Below are 16526 nucleotides of genomic sequence, written 5' to 3'. Positions count from 1 at the left end.
TTTTCACTATTAAGAATTGAATTGTTTGTTGATATCAAAAATTAATATGCTGAGAATGATTAAAAGTTAATTCGGCTTGCCATATGCTGGTTTGTGGGTAACAGGATTAATAAATGGGGCTGTATCCGTAAAACACTCATCTCAGGAAAAGCATTTTGTTTCACCTCTCCATCGCCTCATGAGGTTACAGTCGTCCCTGTGTGTATATCATATATTATTTATATCTGTGACTCCTTTATGTTTACGACGGGTTTGTGGATCTTCTGTGTTTGTCTGCAGGAGCTCAACCCTTGTTGTCTTTTTAAACGTGTCATTTCTTAATTGCTGGATTTATTCTTTATCTTATTTGTTTCATCACATCCGGTTTTACAGGAAGCGCAGGGACTCCGGTGGTCTTTAATCAAAACGGCGACGCGCCGGGGCGATACGACATCTTTCAGTATCAGATCAACAACAAATCGACAGCTGAGTATAAAGTGATCGGCCAATGGACAAACAAACTTCGTCTGAATGTAAGTGAGGAGAAAGTCCTTGTGTCTGTCTATTCCATCTATTAGTATTTCAATTTTTTTTTCATGAAAAGCTGTTTATAAATGATAAAAAATACATAATCTAGCATTAGCTAGCCTAACGTAATTATTGTCAAATAGCCAAATATGTGAATATTTTAGTTTTTTTCAAAGGCAAGACGTGACTGTTTAATGATGTGAAGGTCTGAGTTTACAACTTACTGAATCTAACCGAGAAAGGTTTAATGTGTAATTGACAATGTTCTTTATTCCACTTATATAAGATGTATGGCGTATAAAATGCACCAAAATGTTTACTTTTTCTGTGGAAGATGTGAGCGGCATTTGCTTGTCCCCGCAAAAGTTTTCCCAATGGTGCACGGGTAATAGTTGTTATGTAGTTATTTATTGTGAACATCTACACCCTCTCTGAGTTTCTTCATTATGAATAAATCTGAATTAAGCTGTGGTCACTGTGGCTTTTGTTTCAAAACGGTGAGATTTAAATGAAGGATTTAGCTTTATATCCTGTATGTGATAAGTCAAATTAAACAACTGTTCATTCTGCCGCCTTTCATTTTAATACGTCTTTTCTTTTCTTCCTCTCCGCTAATTAAACCCAATCTGTTTTTGCCAGGCATAATTTGTCTCAAGTGTGAATAATTCATTCACAGCTTCAGCTATAGAGCAGAACTAGCTCCGGCTTCATTTGTCCCGCCGATCGCTCCGGCATGTGCAATTACATTTCTTGATGCAAGTTTGCGTGCCACGTGAGTTATACGGCAGTCACTCCTCAAACTCGAGCCTGTCGTGTTATTTATTTCCTCTCGAACGCCTCTGGCACAGGTTCGTCCCGAAATATATCTGTCATGAAAGTTGGAAGTCCTAGCTGAAGCCGGGCTTATTTTCCACCGGAGCTGAGAGGAAATAAAACGATTTCTTCTGCAAACATGACACAGGTGTAATGCAATTTTTGACAGCGTTTGTTTTCCTTCTCCACCGCAGGTGGATGTGATGCGATGGCAGACCGGTGACCTCACTCTTCCAAGCTCGGTGTGTAGTGTGCCGTGCCAAATGGGCGAACGGAAGAAGATCGTGAAGGGTGTTCCCTGCTGCTGGCACTGCGAGCGATGTGAAGGGTATCACTACCAGGCCAACGAGTTCACGTGCGAGCTGTGTCCCTACGAACAACGTCCCGACCAAAATCGCACCGGCTGCATCCCCATTCCCATCATCAAACTGGAGTGGCATTCAGCTTGGGCGGCCGTGCCGGTGTTCGTCGCCGTCATGGGCATCTTGGCCACCAGTTTCGTGGTGGTGACCTTTGTACGCTTCCACGACACGCCCATCGTTCGGGCGTCTGGACGGGAGATGAGCTACGTGCTGTTGACGGGCATTTTTTTGTGCTACGCCATCACCTTCCTTATGATTGCCACACCCAGTTTGGGGATCTGCTCCTTTCGCCGGGTGTTCCTGGGTTTGGGAATGTGCTTCAGCTACGCGGCTCTGCTCACCAAGACCAACCGCATCCATCGCATCTTCGAGCAGGGGCAAAAGTCTGTAGCCGCCCCGCGGTTCATAAGCCCCGCCTCTCAACTGGTCATTACCTTCAGTCTGATCTCGGTGCAGCTTCTCGGCGTGTTCGTGTGGTTCGCCGTCGACCCGCCGCACACGGTGGTGGATTACGGCGAGCAGCGCACGTCCGACCCGGACAAGGCCCGAGGAGTGCTCAAGTGCGACATCTCGGACCTGTCGCTCATCTGCTCGCTGGGCTACAGCATCCTTTTGATGGTCACATGCACTGTTTACGCCATCAAGACTCGTGGCGTGCCGGAGACTTTCAACGAGGCCAAGCCTATTGGATTTACTATGTACACAACCTGCATCATCTGGTTGGCATTTATACCCATCTTCTTTGGAACGGCGCAGTCGGCTGAGAGGGTAAGTCACATCGCTAAACAAACATTATTTCAAACATATGCGTTTTTATGATTTTTCGTTGTTATCGGGTGATTTAGACTTGGGGCGCTCCGATATCTGATTGTTTAAAACGTCTTCTGAATAATGAAATAATTCATCTGCTTCTTTTATTAATATTTTGTAGTAAAGTAGATTTCGACCCTTGAACTATAAGACCCGAGCAAAGATGTTCTGTAGTTTTCAGAATGCTTCAGCTCTGTTATTTGACTTCCTGCTGTGGTTTCCGATCAAATCTCATTACCACTTTGCTCTTTAGTCACAGTAGCTTCTCGCTGTGACTGATACGCTGTACTCCAGCCAACAGAGACTATTATGGATATACCAATTACTTCCTAAACTAACAAGCTTATTTGTATTCTTTTCTTAATGGTGGAATTGTGGGATGGATGGAGATTTGTTAACACAACCCCCCACAACCCTTCTCATTACGTTCTAAGATAACAACATAATCATTTGATAAAGGGAAAATGGTTTCTTTGTAGTCTTTATCACAAATAGAAAAAAAGGTCTCTATATATTAACCATCGTACTAAGCAAAATAATCTAATAATCGCTTGCTAATGAAAAATGACCAGGCTTGAGTTACTGTTAATACAGAAGGTCGATGTTGAAGGTAGATAAAACCCCACCGCCTGTAAAATATCCCCACATAACCAAGAATGTGCCTTAGCTATCGCTCCCAAAATCAATTTCATTGTGGCGACTATTACCTCTAAATTTTTCTCCGACATAAAGACATCAAAGCTGAAATGATCTCTCCTTCTGCGTTTGAGAACGATACCACCCCACAAACCAATACATGCACTTTGACATTTCCTATCCAGAGAGCTCTCCTGAATCAGAAATGGTCAATACAGCACCGGACAGATGGGGGAAATCAATGTGTCCTATGGTTAATAGAATGGCTTCACACATCCGTCCCATCACATTACGCCTCTCACTTTGAATGGTTTTGTTTGGTGTTGTTAAGGTCACACACGTGTAAATTCATCCTGAAGTGAGTTCAATCAAGTCAAAGTTTATTGTTGGTAGATGAAATGAACATGCTGACAGATATTGGCTTTACATTATTAAATAGTCACAGAGATGGAGGGTTATTTTTCTCCGGGGGCTGTTTTTTTGTAATTGTAAATTGAGGTCTGTTTTGTGTGGTGCTGGAGCATGGAAATGCACATTTGAGCGGTGGGTGAAATACATTTATATGCACAGTAATATTACAACATGAACCCAAATGTGGTAAAGTTGTTAGCAGCGATACCCGTGTTATGATAATCCTCATGTGGGTGTGAGCACATTCTCACTGGAGCGTGAAATATTCGGCTGTTTTTCTCTCATGATGAATGTTATGAAGAAATTAAAACATGCACTCTGCACTTTTCTGGCACATTACTGTCAATGTTTTCATCAGAGGCACTTTAACTGAACCAAATCTTTGTGATGTTTAGATGTTTTTAGTTTGACTTGAGATTGAATGCCTCGAAGGTCAGCTTTTCTGTATTCGTTCTGCCGACTTTGTTCTGCCGGATTTTGTGAATCAAAGACATAAAGTTAAATGAACAATTTATGGTACTTTACGATTTAGACAACAGCTCCACATGAGGATACAAATTCTCATTTTAGTTTCATTGTCGTTTTACCAGTATTTTAAATCAGCCTTTATTTTTTATGTTCATTTTGTCATTTTATTATTTATTTATGTCTATGTTTTATTTAAGTTTTTGTTTATTAATACAATTTGAGTTCCTTGGGCAAATGTTTTAGTTTTTTTGTTTTTTCAATAACTTTTGTGCCAATATATACAGTATTTGATTTCAATAAGCGTTTTCAACGTTTTAATTTTAGTAAACTAAAATAGCCTTGATGTGTGCTAAGCGTTTGAACTTGAGGTTTCCAGAGGATGAAATTTAATCCTATTGACATAATTGACACGTCACGTCACACCCATCCAATTACATTTTAATCAACAAATCCAATGACATTTTGCTCATAGCCGCCAGGTACGAAGATGTTGACTAAACTGAACCCAGAGATCTCATTTCATCACTTACAGAAATGTCATTGTAAACAGTGATAAAATCACAACGGTGTTCTATATCTATCAATCTGTTGCTATAGTGATGATGTAAGATGCATGAGATCTGTCATCCAGCGTCCTGTGCGGACACGAAGCTGTATTACCTCAGATTAGATAAACTTCGGTGCGTTCATCCCCTTAATATTATACGTGGAGGCAAACTTGCCTTAATGCCACCTATGGCTGCTAATAATTCATCTTTCCCGGCGGCTGGCTGCAGATAATATTCCTGCTGGTTGAGAGAGTGACCACCCCGGTCCTCAGTGTGCCGTGAGCGGTGCTATTAATCACGGGTAATCCGCAGAGAGAGTCCCGCATGGAGAATCACTTCTGCAGCCGTGAGCGCTAATGCAGCGGAGAGAAGACGCTCTCGACAGATGAAAAGAGCCGAAGTATTTACACAACAACAACTAAATCTGAAGGTGATCTGGTTTGAAATGGGTTCTTCAGTCTCACAACATGAAAACAAAGTTTTTCTCAGATGTTATTGAAGTACGTGACTGAAGGATGGAGGACACAGAAGCAGCCAATCTGCACGTCGTACTGATCTCATTTGAAAACGTTCTCGGGGTAAACAGACACGCACATGTGATATATTCAAAATGTGTCGTTGAAAACAAGTGTTAGTGCGTAATGCACAAGAGAAATATCTTGTTATAGAGATGTTTGGACTTTTAGAAGAGATCGAAAGCATTCCCTTCCCTCGGGTATAAAATTGTGTTTCTGTGTTTCGTCTGCAGCACGGCTCATTTTAAAATAATCCGATTTTGAGTCTTTGGCTCTGAGGATGTTGGGATTGAAGAGACAGTTAGAAGTTCTCTCTCAGAGTTTTTTTACGAACACAGATTTCTGTGTCTCTTCTGTTCCGCGACAGATGAATGAAAATGACTTGCCCGTTTTTTTAGATTCAACATTATATACATATTATATACATATCTTGCACATAATAAACATATTCATAGGTTATATTTATCAATCTCATATATGGCAGTGATGTTAAGAGTGACGTGGTGTTGAATGAGATGGATGTGGACAGGAGGTTGGCGTTTCGTATGTGCAGTTAATCTAGATGAATTGCTGCAGTCAGATTGAATGAACAGATGGAAGACAGCTTCACCTCCTTCACGTCCATAATAAACTTAAACAGAAATGTCAAATGCTAATGGCTACAAGAAACCCCAAGATGTTTGTGTGTGGACTGGACTGGACTAGACTGGAATAGAAAAGAATAGATGACTTGTACTGATGATGTGATGCTGTTTGTCAGCGGTGTTCAGAATCTTTCTCAGTAGTGTTCTGATCAAGTGTTCTGATCTTGCTGATCAAGTCTATGCTGTATAAGAGGATTCCCGTAGGTTAATTGCACATATAGATTTATGGTTTTCTGTCGGTCTTGAAGTGGTTCAGAGAAATGTCATTAAGACGTTACGAGCAGCCGCATTACAATCATCTGTTTAACTTCCGACCCCGAGAGCCCCGGCGAGGTTTGATGAAGTGCTCGGTGTGAAAGCTCTTCTACGTCGTCCTTGCCGTACGGTCTCCAGGAGACTTTAAGTGTTTTTATTCTAGCTCTAGATGATGTGTAAAATATTTAGTAAATTCACCTTTTGAGGTTTTTGTTTCCATTATGATTAGGAATAAAGGGAACAATATAGCGAGGAATTGTTCTTGTTCTTGATCTTTTGAGTGCATACACCATTATGAACTGTCGTGTACTTTAATCAAAGAAATTATGAATTGACTTGAATACATTTACATTTAGTCATTTAGCAGACGCTTTTATCCAAAGCGACTTACAAATGAGGAAACATTGAAAGCAATTATAACAACATAGGCAAGAAAATACATAAGTGCATCAAACTAGTCCATTAAAGCCTAGCACAGTATACAAAGCTAAGAATAGTGAGGTTAGTAAGTGTTTTTTTATGTGTTTTTTTTAAAGAAGGAAAGGGAAGAGAATTAGGAAAAATCAATCAGCGACGTGTTGACGGAAGAGATGCGTTTTTAGGCGTTTTTTAAAGATGGCAACCGAGTCTGCTGATCTTGTAGCAGCTGGTAGATCATTCCACCAATGTGGAACAGATCCAGAGAAGGTACGGGAGAGTGACTTTTTTCCTTTTTGGGATGGTACCACTAGTCGTTGTTCCTTTGCAGACCGCAGTGATCTGGCAGGAACATAGATCTGCATTAGCGAGTGGAGATACGATGGTGCAGACCCGGTGTTGGTCTTGTAGGCCAGGAGCAAAGCTTTAAACTTTATGCGGGTGGCAACAGGGAGCCAGTGTAACCTGATGAAGAGCGGAGTTACATGCGCTCTCTTCGGTTCATTGAAGACCACTCTTGCCGCCGCATTCTGGATCATCTTGAGAGGTTTGATTGTGCAAGCAGGATGTCCAGCCAGAAGCGCATTGCAATAATCCAGTTTGGACAGGACAAGAGCCTGGATTAGGACTTGCGAAGAGTGCTCTGATAGGAAAGGTCTAATTTTCCTAATGTTGTAGAGGATGAATCTACAGGACCCGGTGGTGCTGGCAACATGACTTGAGAGGTTAAGCCGATCATCGATTACCACTCCCAGGTTTCTGGCTGTGCTGGACGGTGTAATCGTTGATGAGCCTAGTTGAATGGCAAGGTTGAGGTGAATCTTTGGGTTGGCTGGGATCACAAGCAGTTCCGTTTTTGCAAGGTTTAGCTGCAGGTGATGATCCTTCATCCAAAGCGAGATGTCACTAAGGCATGCCGCGATGCGAGCAGCGACCGTCGGATCGTCCGGTTGAAATGACAAGTAGAGTTGTGTGTCGTCGGCATAGCAGTGATAGGAGAAGCCATGCTTCTGAATGACCGAGTCGAGGGATGTCTTGTAAATGGAGAAGAGTAGCGGTCCAAGCACTGAGCCCTGTGGCACCCCTGTGTTGAGCTGTTGGGACGCGGAGACCTCATCTCTCCTGGAAACTCTGAATGACCTACCCGAGAGGTAGGACTCAAACCATTGCAACGCCATTCCAGAGACACCCATAGCACTGAGAGAAAACAGGAGGATGTGATGATTGACAGTGTCAAATGCAGCAGACAGATCCAGTAGGATGAGCACAGATGACATGGATGATGCTTTTACCAGTCTCAGGTCTTCGATGACTGAGAGCAGTGTAGTGTCTGTGGAATTACCGGTCTTGAACCCAGACTGATTGCTGTCCAGGAGGTTGTTTTGCATAAGAAAGGAGGAGAGCTGGTTGAACACAACTCGCTCCAGGGCTTTGGCGATGAAGGGAAGAAGGGAGACAGGCCTGTAGTTTTCTAGCAGTGTAGGGTCCAGGGTGGGTTTCTTTAGAAGCGGTGTGATGCGAGCCTCTTTGAACGCTGTGGGAAATGTCCAAGTGGTGAGCGAAGAGTTGATGATGTGGGTCAGAGCAGGCACAACTGTTGGAGAGATGGCCTGGAGGAGATGGGTGGGGATGGGATCCAGTGGGCAGGTGGAAGGGTGGTTGGAACCAGTGACCTTGGAGACATCAGCTTCAGACAGAGGAGAAAAGGTGGGGAGCACACACGTGTCAGGGATGTGGGCGGGTTCGACAGGTGGTGGCGTAGAGAACTGGCTGCTGATGGCAGTAGTTTTCTTTTTTACAAAGAACGATGCAAAATCAGCAGCTGTTAACTCCGATGAAGGTGCGGGAGCAGGCGGACAGAGGAGAGCAGAGAAGGTTTTGAAGAGCGTACGAGAGTCCGGAGAGTTGCAGATCCTCGAGTGGTAGTAATCTGTTTTTGCAGCGGTGACATCTAAAGAGAAAGAAGAGAGAAGAGATTGGTAGAGAGAGAGGTCTGCAGGGTCTTTTGACTTGCGCCATTTTCTCTCAGCTGACCGGAGGCTGGCGCGATGCTCACGCAGTACATCAGAGATGCTGCATATCATTTCATATAAGTTAAGTCAGACAGTGTTTCTGCTATAGTGGCTGTGTGTTTCTAAAGTTGTGTCCGGTCTCTCCTGAGGGTTTATGGGTTTATTAAACTCGCAGTAGAAACCACTCATACATGAAGGGTTCTGCCGGACTCTCTGGTCCTGATGTCACAAGATCTTACAGATCAATAGATCCTATTCCAGCGCACTGGAAGATGATGACAAATATCGTGTGAGCCGTTCTGTGTTTTAAAGCTGTTCCCAGGACAGTCGAAGCCTACTGTATGTCGTGTTTGAGTTTGTAAGAGGTTTGGTCATTTGATGTAATGCTTGACTTATATTTAATGGGCTGCCAAAGTCTTGTGTGATTTCTTTGATGTAGAAGCAAATTAACGCTGAAGTAGACGTAGCTTTTGGTGGAAAATCTCCAATTTGTGTCGGACCGTTTTGGATCGATAGCCGCAGAGCTGCTCTCCTGCGATTACCTGCAATTTCCTATGTTAGAAAGCTAGAATATCCCCAGACACAGGGACTGCTGTGTGTTTAAATTGCTGTACGCTGTGTGTGTGTGTGTGTCTATATAACCTCTCTGACTTGAGCTCTGTGCCCGCTGTTAGTCATCATCACACATTCAAACAAACAGAAACACACTCGCACACACACTTAGATATGTGGATAAATAGATAATTGACCGTTTTCTAATGATTTTTATTCATGTAAATCTTATTATTATCCCTGAAGACCAATTTAGCTCACGTCTCATGACACAATATTTTGGACAAATCTTAAAAAATTACATTGAAAAAAGATTGTTAAAAATTTACCCTGAAATTTAAGTAAACTATTTAGTTAAAAAATATAAACAAAATTCAGTGAATTTGCATTTTAGTTCATTGTACTTGTCCGGTTAAAGGTCTAGTTAAACATTCTGTTTGTGAATGAATTAAAATTGAATAGCTGTATATCTGTCACTGAAAAATAATACAGAACTTTAAGCTCAAATTTAGAAAGCTGAAAATAAAATCGAGAGCCACTGTAAGCAGTAAAAGCACAATATAAAAACGTATTCCTTTTGATGTAGGCCATGTGTTGGCAACTCAACCAAAAGGGTTGAGAAAAATTCTATATTGTGATATATATCCACATATTTTCCTGCCCCCAAAAGTACTATATGTAAGATACAGCTGCCATAAGATCCTTCTGAAGACATTCATCTTTCAACTAAAGTCAGAACCGCTTGAACTGAAAGCACTTTTCTTCCCAAATCAATCTGTGAATGTCACTGAGCATTTACTGTATTCCTGCCTGAAAAACCACGACATCAGCCCAGAGTTTGGTGTATTTTCATCCATGTGTGTTATTAATGTCCATCTGTATGTCACTGTTCTTGTGAAAGTCGAGTGTGATGATAGTAACGCAGGGTCATGAGTTTGATTCCTTAGAAACAGGGAAACATTTTGTTAACACAATGCTTTTGATTACGTGTGAGATGGATATTAAGAATTCAACACATACTCTCATGTTTTGTCGTCGCCTGTGCGTTTCAGCTCAAGCGTGTCTCACCATCTGCTGAGATTTTACCCGGCTGAAGACAAAGATACACACGACTGCTTTAGCCTGTGAGCTTTCCTGCAGCTGTGTGTGTGTGTGAATTCATGTCTGTTAAGCACCTTCATTTTTTTATTGTAATTATTGTAAGTGTGTCTCAGAGAGTGAGCGCACCTCTTTATCCTGATCATTATACATTCAGCATCTGAAGTCCTAATAAAAGAGTGTGTGTCTGTGTGTGTTTGTGTCTACGTGTGTGCGTGTCTGTTTGTGTCTGCGTGTGTTTGCGTGTTTGTGTGTGCGTGTTTGCACAAGTGTGTTTGTGTGTGCGTGAATGCGTACACATGTCTGGTGATTAAGAGTAGTTGAGGGTTGTTTTAAAGTATCCTTTAAAACAATATATGGCCATCAGCCGTGACCTTCGGTAGATTTTAATGAGATGTAAAGAAAGCTCAAGAGTCTAAATCGGTTTATTATCAAGAGCAGAACATCTCCCATTCTGTACTTAACTATACAGCTATATCATTTAGTTTCACTCTCTCTCTTTCTGTGCAGATGTACATCCAAACCACCACCCTGACCATCTCACTCAGTCTCAGCGCGTCTGTGTCTCTGGGGATGCTCTACATGCCTAAGGTGTACATCATCATCTTCCATCCGGAGCAGAACGTTCCCAAACGCAAGCGCAGCTTCAAAGCTATCGTCACTGCCGCCACCATGTCGGGAAAACTGGTACAGAAAGGAGGCGACAGGCCCAACGGAGAGGTGAAGACCGAGCTCTGTGAGAGCATGGAGACCAACAGTGAGTGATATTCCCCACAATATCAATTCCCATATCGTGGGACACAGTGTGACATCATCAGTCTTTTGGTCATTTTTGGGCTGATTTCACTTCTTTTATTCTGTTGTTACGCAAAGTGCTGGATTACAGTGTTGAAAATTGAATCAGGCAGTGGTGATCTGACGCTCCGAGAGGAAATAAGCTCATTTTAAGTAACCAAGCCAATTAACTTGTTAATTCTGAGCTGCGGGTGACGGCTCGCCTTCTGAAACATTAAAGCGCACTAACTCTATATCATCATCAATCAAACCAGAAAGCTTTTTATTTTTACTCCTGCCACTTCTGTTAATAGGCGTAATAAAGTGACGTGCGAATGCAGATGAGGATGATGTGATTGCGTTGGGTAAATCTGATTCTCTTGCGTGTGGTTCTCCTCACCAGCGTCCTCCGCCAAGACGACGTACGTCAGCTACAGCAATCATGCCATCTGAAAATGGGCGGATCCAGGGGGCAGGGCCCTGCGTAAACAACGACAGCCGACAGGCAAACGGACCTCCTATGGGGATATAAGCATGAGATTTTTTGTAATCGTTCTGCATCAAACTTAAACCTGCGGCGACCGGTGGAGAAATGTAAAAACCGGTCCCAGCGGATGGGCTGATGTCCTGCACAGAAGCGCCGGCCATCCTGCCGTGAACCTACACCGTCATGTTAGCACTCGCGACAAAAACCTGACGTCGCCGGCTCACGGTCACACTCGAAATCATACCCACGCAAAAAAAAATGACGAAAACATGCTGCCGCCGGGAAACACATTCACAGTAAACTTTGGATATGTGGATGTTAAAAGAAGATATATTAAAACTACCAGAGTCGCATATGTTTGTTGTTAATCTACATGTATTTTTGTGGTCGTGCGGATTTTTTCATTCTTGTCTCACTTTGTCTGAATCCTGCATTCTAAAGATGACTTGTCTTGTATTGGCTGACTGAGATGTAATACTGGAGTTGTGAAGCTGTAAAATGCCATGGTTGAAGCATGCTAGTTTTTATACAAAAAAAAAGATTTATTTATAATAAAGGAATGTTTTGCAAATGTGTAGCGTTGTTGGATGTGTATTTGACAACATTCTTCACGCCCATCGATATAATTATTTTATTGAAAAAGGATTAAATCCATTAAACAGGCCAACAAAACAAAGTACAAGATTAAGTTTGATATCCAATATGTCTTATTATTACACGGCCTGTTGGAATGCTTGATTCTGATTGGCCACCCGTGATGTTTGCAGGTCCGTTATTCCTAGATAACAAACTCTAAATCTAACAACACATGACAACCCGGATGCTGCGAATCATTTTGACAGGTTTTTTTGAATAATTAAATAAAAATATGTCTTTTAATATCACCGCAATCGATCAAAATTTGCTAATATAATATTTCAAATTCACATTTGATGTCGAGTTTTTTTCTCATGTGCCATTAGCAGTGTAATAAGTGGGACAATGTACAAGCTCACATTAACTTATATATTTTATTAAAGAACATTATTTCAATACCATATAACTCCAGCACATTTGTTATATCTGCCATTTTCATACAATAGCCAGTACGTCTGTGGTATTCAATTACTAAAAGAATATTTTCTATATATTGGTGGCCAATACATCTGGTGCATGTATAATTGAAACACTAATGCACTTTTACCTTATTTCCTTCAGTTTTCTATCAGTAATATTCTGGGTTCAATGCCAATGAAGCTCTATCTGTGACATGATGTCACGTTACTACAAATAATGACTTTGCTTTTTTTTAAGTTCTCTTGAACACTTGAAGGTGAAGCTGAATTGTCAAAATAATGACTTGGAAAAACCTTTCTCTGATCATCTTCCATAGGTCATGTTTGAAAAGGTCAATGAACCGGTCTCTGACTGCAGGACTGGGTTGATCAGCACAAAGTAATGTTCAATGTCAGACTAACTTTTCTTTTAAAAATGAGTCTTGACTGACAACATGGCGCCCGTGGCAGGACCACATCCAGGTTCCCCGGTCAGCTGAAGGATGGGCGGAATGAGATAAGATGTTGAGTAAGTCTCACGCATTGCTTGAGGCTGTCGGTTTGACCCTGGTCCTCTGGTGACATGGTATGTTCCTCTAATGTGTCTTATCTGTACCACCTTAAATCAATTACTATACCCCTGTAGCACAGAGAAGTCTTGAACATCCAATTCCTCTTCTCTCTTTCTCTCTCTCTACAGATTTGTCATTCCCGAAGTACAGGGGCAGGTATCTTCCCAGGTAAGGACCAGCATCACGAAACTCATTTTTCTGAGAGATGCGGTTGCCATGGCAGCAACACGCTGTCTTCAGACCTTGATCTCTCCCGTGTATCCTCTTTGTGATGAGCATCGCTCGCTCATCCCAGAATCCCTTAGTCAGCTTCCTGGTGCAGTCGTGATAATAAAATGGTATGGTCATAAAGTGGCAGGTGTTAACAGCTCATAAATAAATCCTTGTCATGTGAACCGTGAGTTTTTGTCTGTGTTATCTGTGTAATCTCAGCGCCGTCGTGCTGGGCAGCTTTGCTCCACATAACCAAACATTAAACATCCTTTGATCGTGTCAAACTGTGGTTCAACATTCACTGGGTGGACAGCTTGTCGTCTGACTCTCTGGATTTCTACACATAAACACGTAACTTATCCTGTTGTGTTTGTTCTCTATAGATATGCACTGAATGAGACCGAGCCATATCCAGACACCAGAATCAGATAGAAACACTTTTTAACTTGACCCTGTAAGTACCCATCTATCAACCATTTAGCAACGTTACACAAACGTTGTTTTTCAACACTCTAAAGCTGAAAAGTGTATTCATTTCAGCTTTTAAACTTTGCTTTGTCTTTCATTTTCACAACTTCCCAACAATCTCGCCTTTTTAGTTTTGTTTGATAGGATTTTCTCTCCTGCAAAGAAAAGAAACGCTGTTGTATTCTTTATGTGCTGTTCCCGAAAAAAGCACAAGAAGAAAATAAGTTTAATCTCCAGATGTCTAGCTGCCAAATTACAACGCAGTTTCACCACAATACAAATGTATGATTCTTTCCCACACTCTTTTTCAGTGTTTGTCCCGTTATGAGAAAATGTATTTAACTCGAGTCTTAGAGATGCTGTTTATCTTAAGCTTTTAATCCAATAATAGACATCAAGAATAAAAAAACATTTAATACACAATAAGAGAAATTAAATTGAAAGAAATGTAAAAAACCTAAATTAGAAAATGAATATAACAACAATAGAATAAGGTTAAATAAGAAAAGAAATACATATGTACAAGAATACTGATATTTACTTTAAGAATTGACATTTAAGCTAAACGACCAATGTTGCTCAGTGTTGTTATGATGTTGTGTTCTTACCGCTGTGATTTTCTTCAGACAGTGAACACATGAATGGCTGCAAAGTGTTTAGAGGAACACAACACCTGGGACACCTGAGCTGTCAGGAATGTCGTAGCTGTCAATCATCCGCATCCGGGGAGAAACATTACAGATGCTCCGCGTGCTTAATTATTATTGGACCGCTTGAGAATTCCAAGGCAGGTAAACAGAAACAGTTGAACAAAACAAACAGTCTTCTGTGTGGCTTGAATAGCTGTTATTATAACATTTCTTAATAATACTTGAAATGCTTGTGTCTTTAAATATCTTTCAGAAAGTGTATACTTTGATATTGAACAATAATCATTTTATTATTTCCTTTAGTTTCGTAGTTAACACTTTTTCCAAACTGCGATAGAATGAAAAGGCTTCAGTTTCTTTTCATTTCTTTCATATCACCCTCTAAATGATTCTCTATATGGCTATAAAATGACAAAAGTCATTTGTTTTTAGTTTGACAAACACAAGCGCAATGTAGTCTCCACCAGATGTTGTCAGTCACCCTCTTAACATGTCGACATGAAAGCGTTTGGTCTCGGTCTGTTCTCAGAACAGCCACGGGCTCTCTGTATGTGATTCTCACATCTTGACAGCATCCGTGAGAAACAGCCGCACGATACAAAAATCCCAAAGCTGGAGAAGAGCTGAGTGCGTGTGTAGAGCTCTTGTTTGTCGTGCTCGGCTGCAGACGTCTTCTTCCCTCCAAGCGAGACCGTGAAGAATGTACACGGCTGTGTCTCTGTCTGTATCATTCAGGGAAAACTGGTCCTTATTTATGTGTGAAGATGCAGTCAGGATATAGAAGAGTTTCCAATCTTATTTTATATGCATCATTATTTTGCATCTCGTGATTTGAACGATATTCAGTTTTGGAAGAAATTCATCAACTCTAAATTACACACCTGTCTCAGCACCGGAGTATACAAATAATAATTTCTGCAATTGTGTCTCAATGTTATGAAATATAATTAAGCGTTTCGATGGCCTAGACACACAAACAATGGCCAAAAAAATCTCAAGATTTAAAGGTCAGGTAAAAAAAGACCCAGTGAAATAAAAAATGACAATGCCTATTTTTTCATGAAATATTGCAGCGTTTATTGTAAATAAATTCATTTGTGTGGATCCACAGTAGTTCAAAATACTAGAAATGAGGTCTTGGCTACTCGCAGGCCCTTAAGGAGAAAGAACATTACGGAACCAAAGTCATCTTTTCTTCCCGAGTCATTGAGTTTTACTGTAAAACAGTACAGTTTATGAAAATATCCCTCTGGTTTTCGTACTGAATTCTGCGTCTCTCTCTGTATTTTCTGACCTTCGGGCGATATTCGGGGTTATCGATATAGGTCTGACTGCTCTCATGCGCTTTGCACGGTCACACTTTTAAACTCCAGACCAAAGCAAGCCAGAGTTTCTCTGAATAACTCAAAGTCTCTCATGAGATCGCTGCTGGCAAACGGGGCATGGACACTCTCAACAGATCTCCCAGAAGCCTCAGCACGGGAACATCTTTTCTTTGGGACATGAGGTTGTTCGTTAGCAGTGTATTTTATGCCTTCAATAATTCATCTTATTAAAGACTCTTTTTGGGGCTTTTAGTATGAAAACGAATGTCTAATTTGACTAATTATGTTGTATTAAATAAGAAATTAAAATATTTATCTCCCATGTTATGCTAGTTTTGTACATCTGTGCATGTCGGCGAGCGTTGAAACCTCCTAACATCTTCAAGATTCCGATCGGCTATACTTTCATCTTTCTGAAATGCACTGACGCTTTAAAAGCCCCGACGTGTTCTCGTAATGACTTTGGACCTGGTCAAATGTGGGTCTTAGAGCAGCCGCCGCAATTTTCCGCCCATAAAACATCTTCAGAACTAACAGGCTAATGGCAGACATGTGGAACAGCGATGCGGTTCGCCTTCATTTCCAAATCGCCAAGGGTCTTTTCACTCTGAGCTCGTGTCACATCTGCGGAGCGTTTGAACACGGAGAGCCTGTCATCAGTCACGCACTTCTGCTAAAGTTTTAATGAAGGTGCCGTTTTGAGTCTTGGAGTCCACAGGGCTGTTAAAGCACATACGCTCGTGTCCTGAGCTCTCAAACTCCTGTCCGATGAGCCATTTAGCTCTTTTGCATTGTGTGGTGTTTTATTCATCTTACCTGTGAATGAAGGAACGAGATCTCTGTGACATTTGAAGAGATGTCAGGTGGATGTTATGTCTCCACAGCACCGCTTTAGGCTTTTTTTAGAGGTCTATTATGTGGTTTAGGATGTGGCGCCCTATCGCAAAACATTTTG

At 41.4% G+C, this 16526-nt stretch overlaps 1 protein-coding gene across 1 annotated transcript in view; it reads left to right on the top strand.

The window, feature by feature from the left end:
* Nucleotides 1–11275, top strand: part of grm8a (glutamate receptor, metabotropic 8a) — a gene marked incomplete at both ends in the record, with an annotated part of 94401 nt that extends 83126 nt beyond the window's left edge. Inside the window, 4 exons of the mRNA XM_079455040.1 lie at nucleotides 373–512; nucleotides 1515–2450; nucleotides 10559–10805; nucleotides 11226–11275. Of these exons, the coding sequence (XP_079311166.1) occupies nucleotides 373–512; nucleotides 1515–2450; nucleotides 10559–10805; nucleotides 11226–11275 (1373 nt within the window). The remainder of the gene's footprint in view (nucleotides 1–372; nucleotides 513–1514; nucleotides 2451–10558; nucleotides 10806–11225) is intronic.
* Between the last annotated feature and the right edge of the window lie 5251 nt (nucleotides 11276–16526).

This window comes from Barbatula barbatula, assembly GCF_947034865.1.
Source record: "Barbatula barbatula genome assembly, chromosome: 4".
Taxonomy (NCBI): domain Eukaryota; kingdom Metazoa; phylum Chordata; class Actinopteri; order Cypriniformes; family Nemacheilidae; genus Barbatula; species Barbatula barbatula.
The sequence above is the reverse complement of the archived record's forward strand: the minus strand, read 5'-3'. Positions and strand labels throughout refer to the sequence as shown.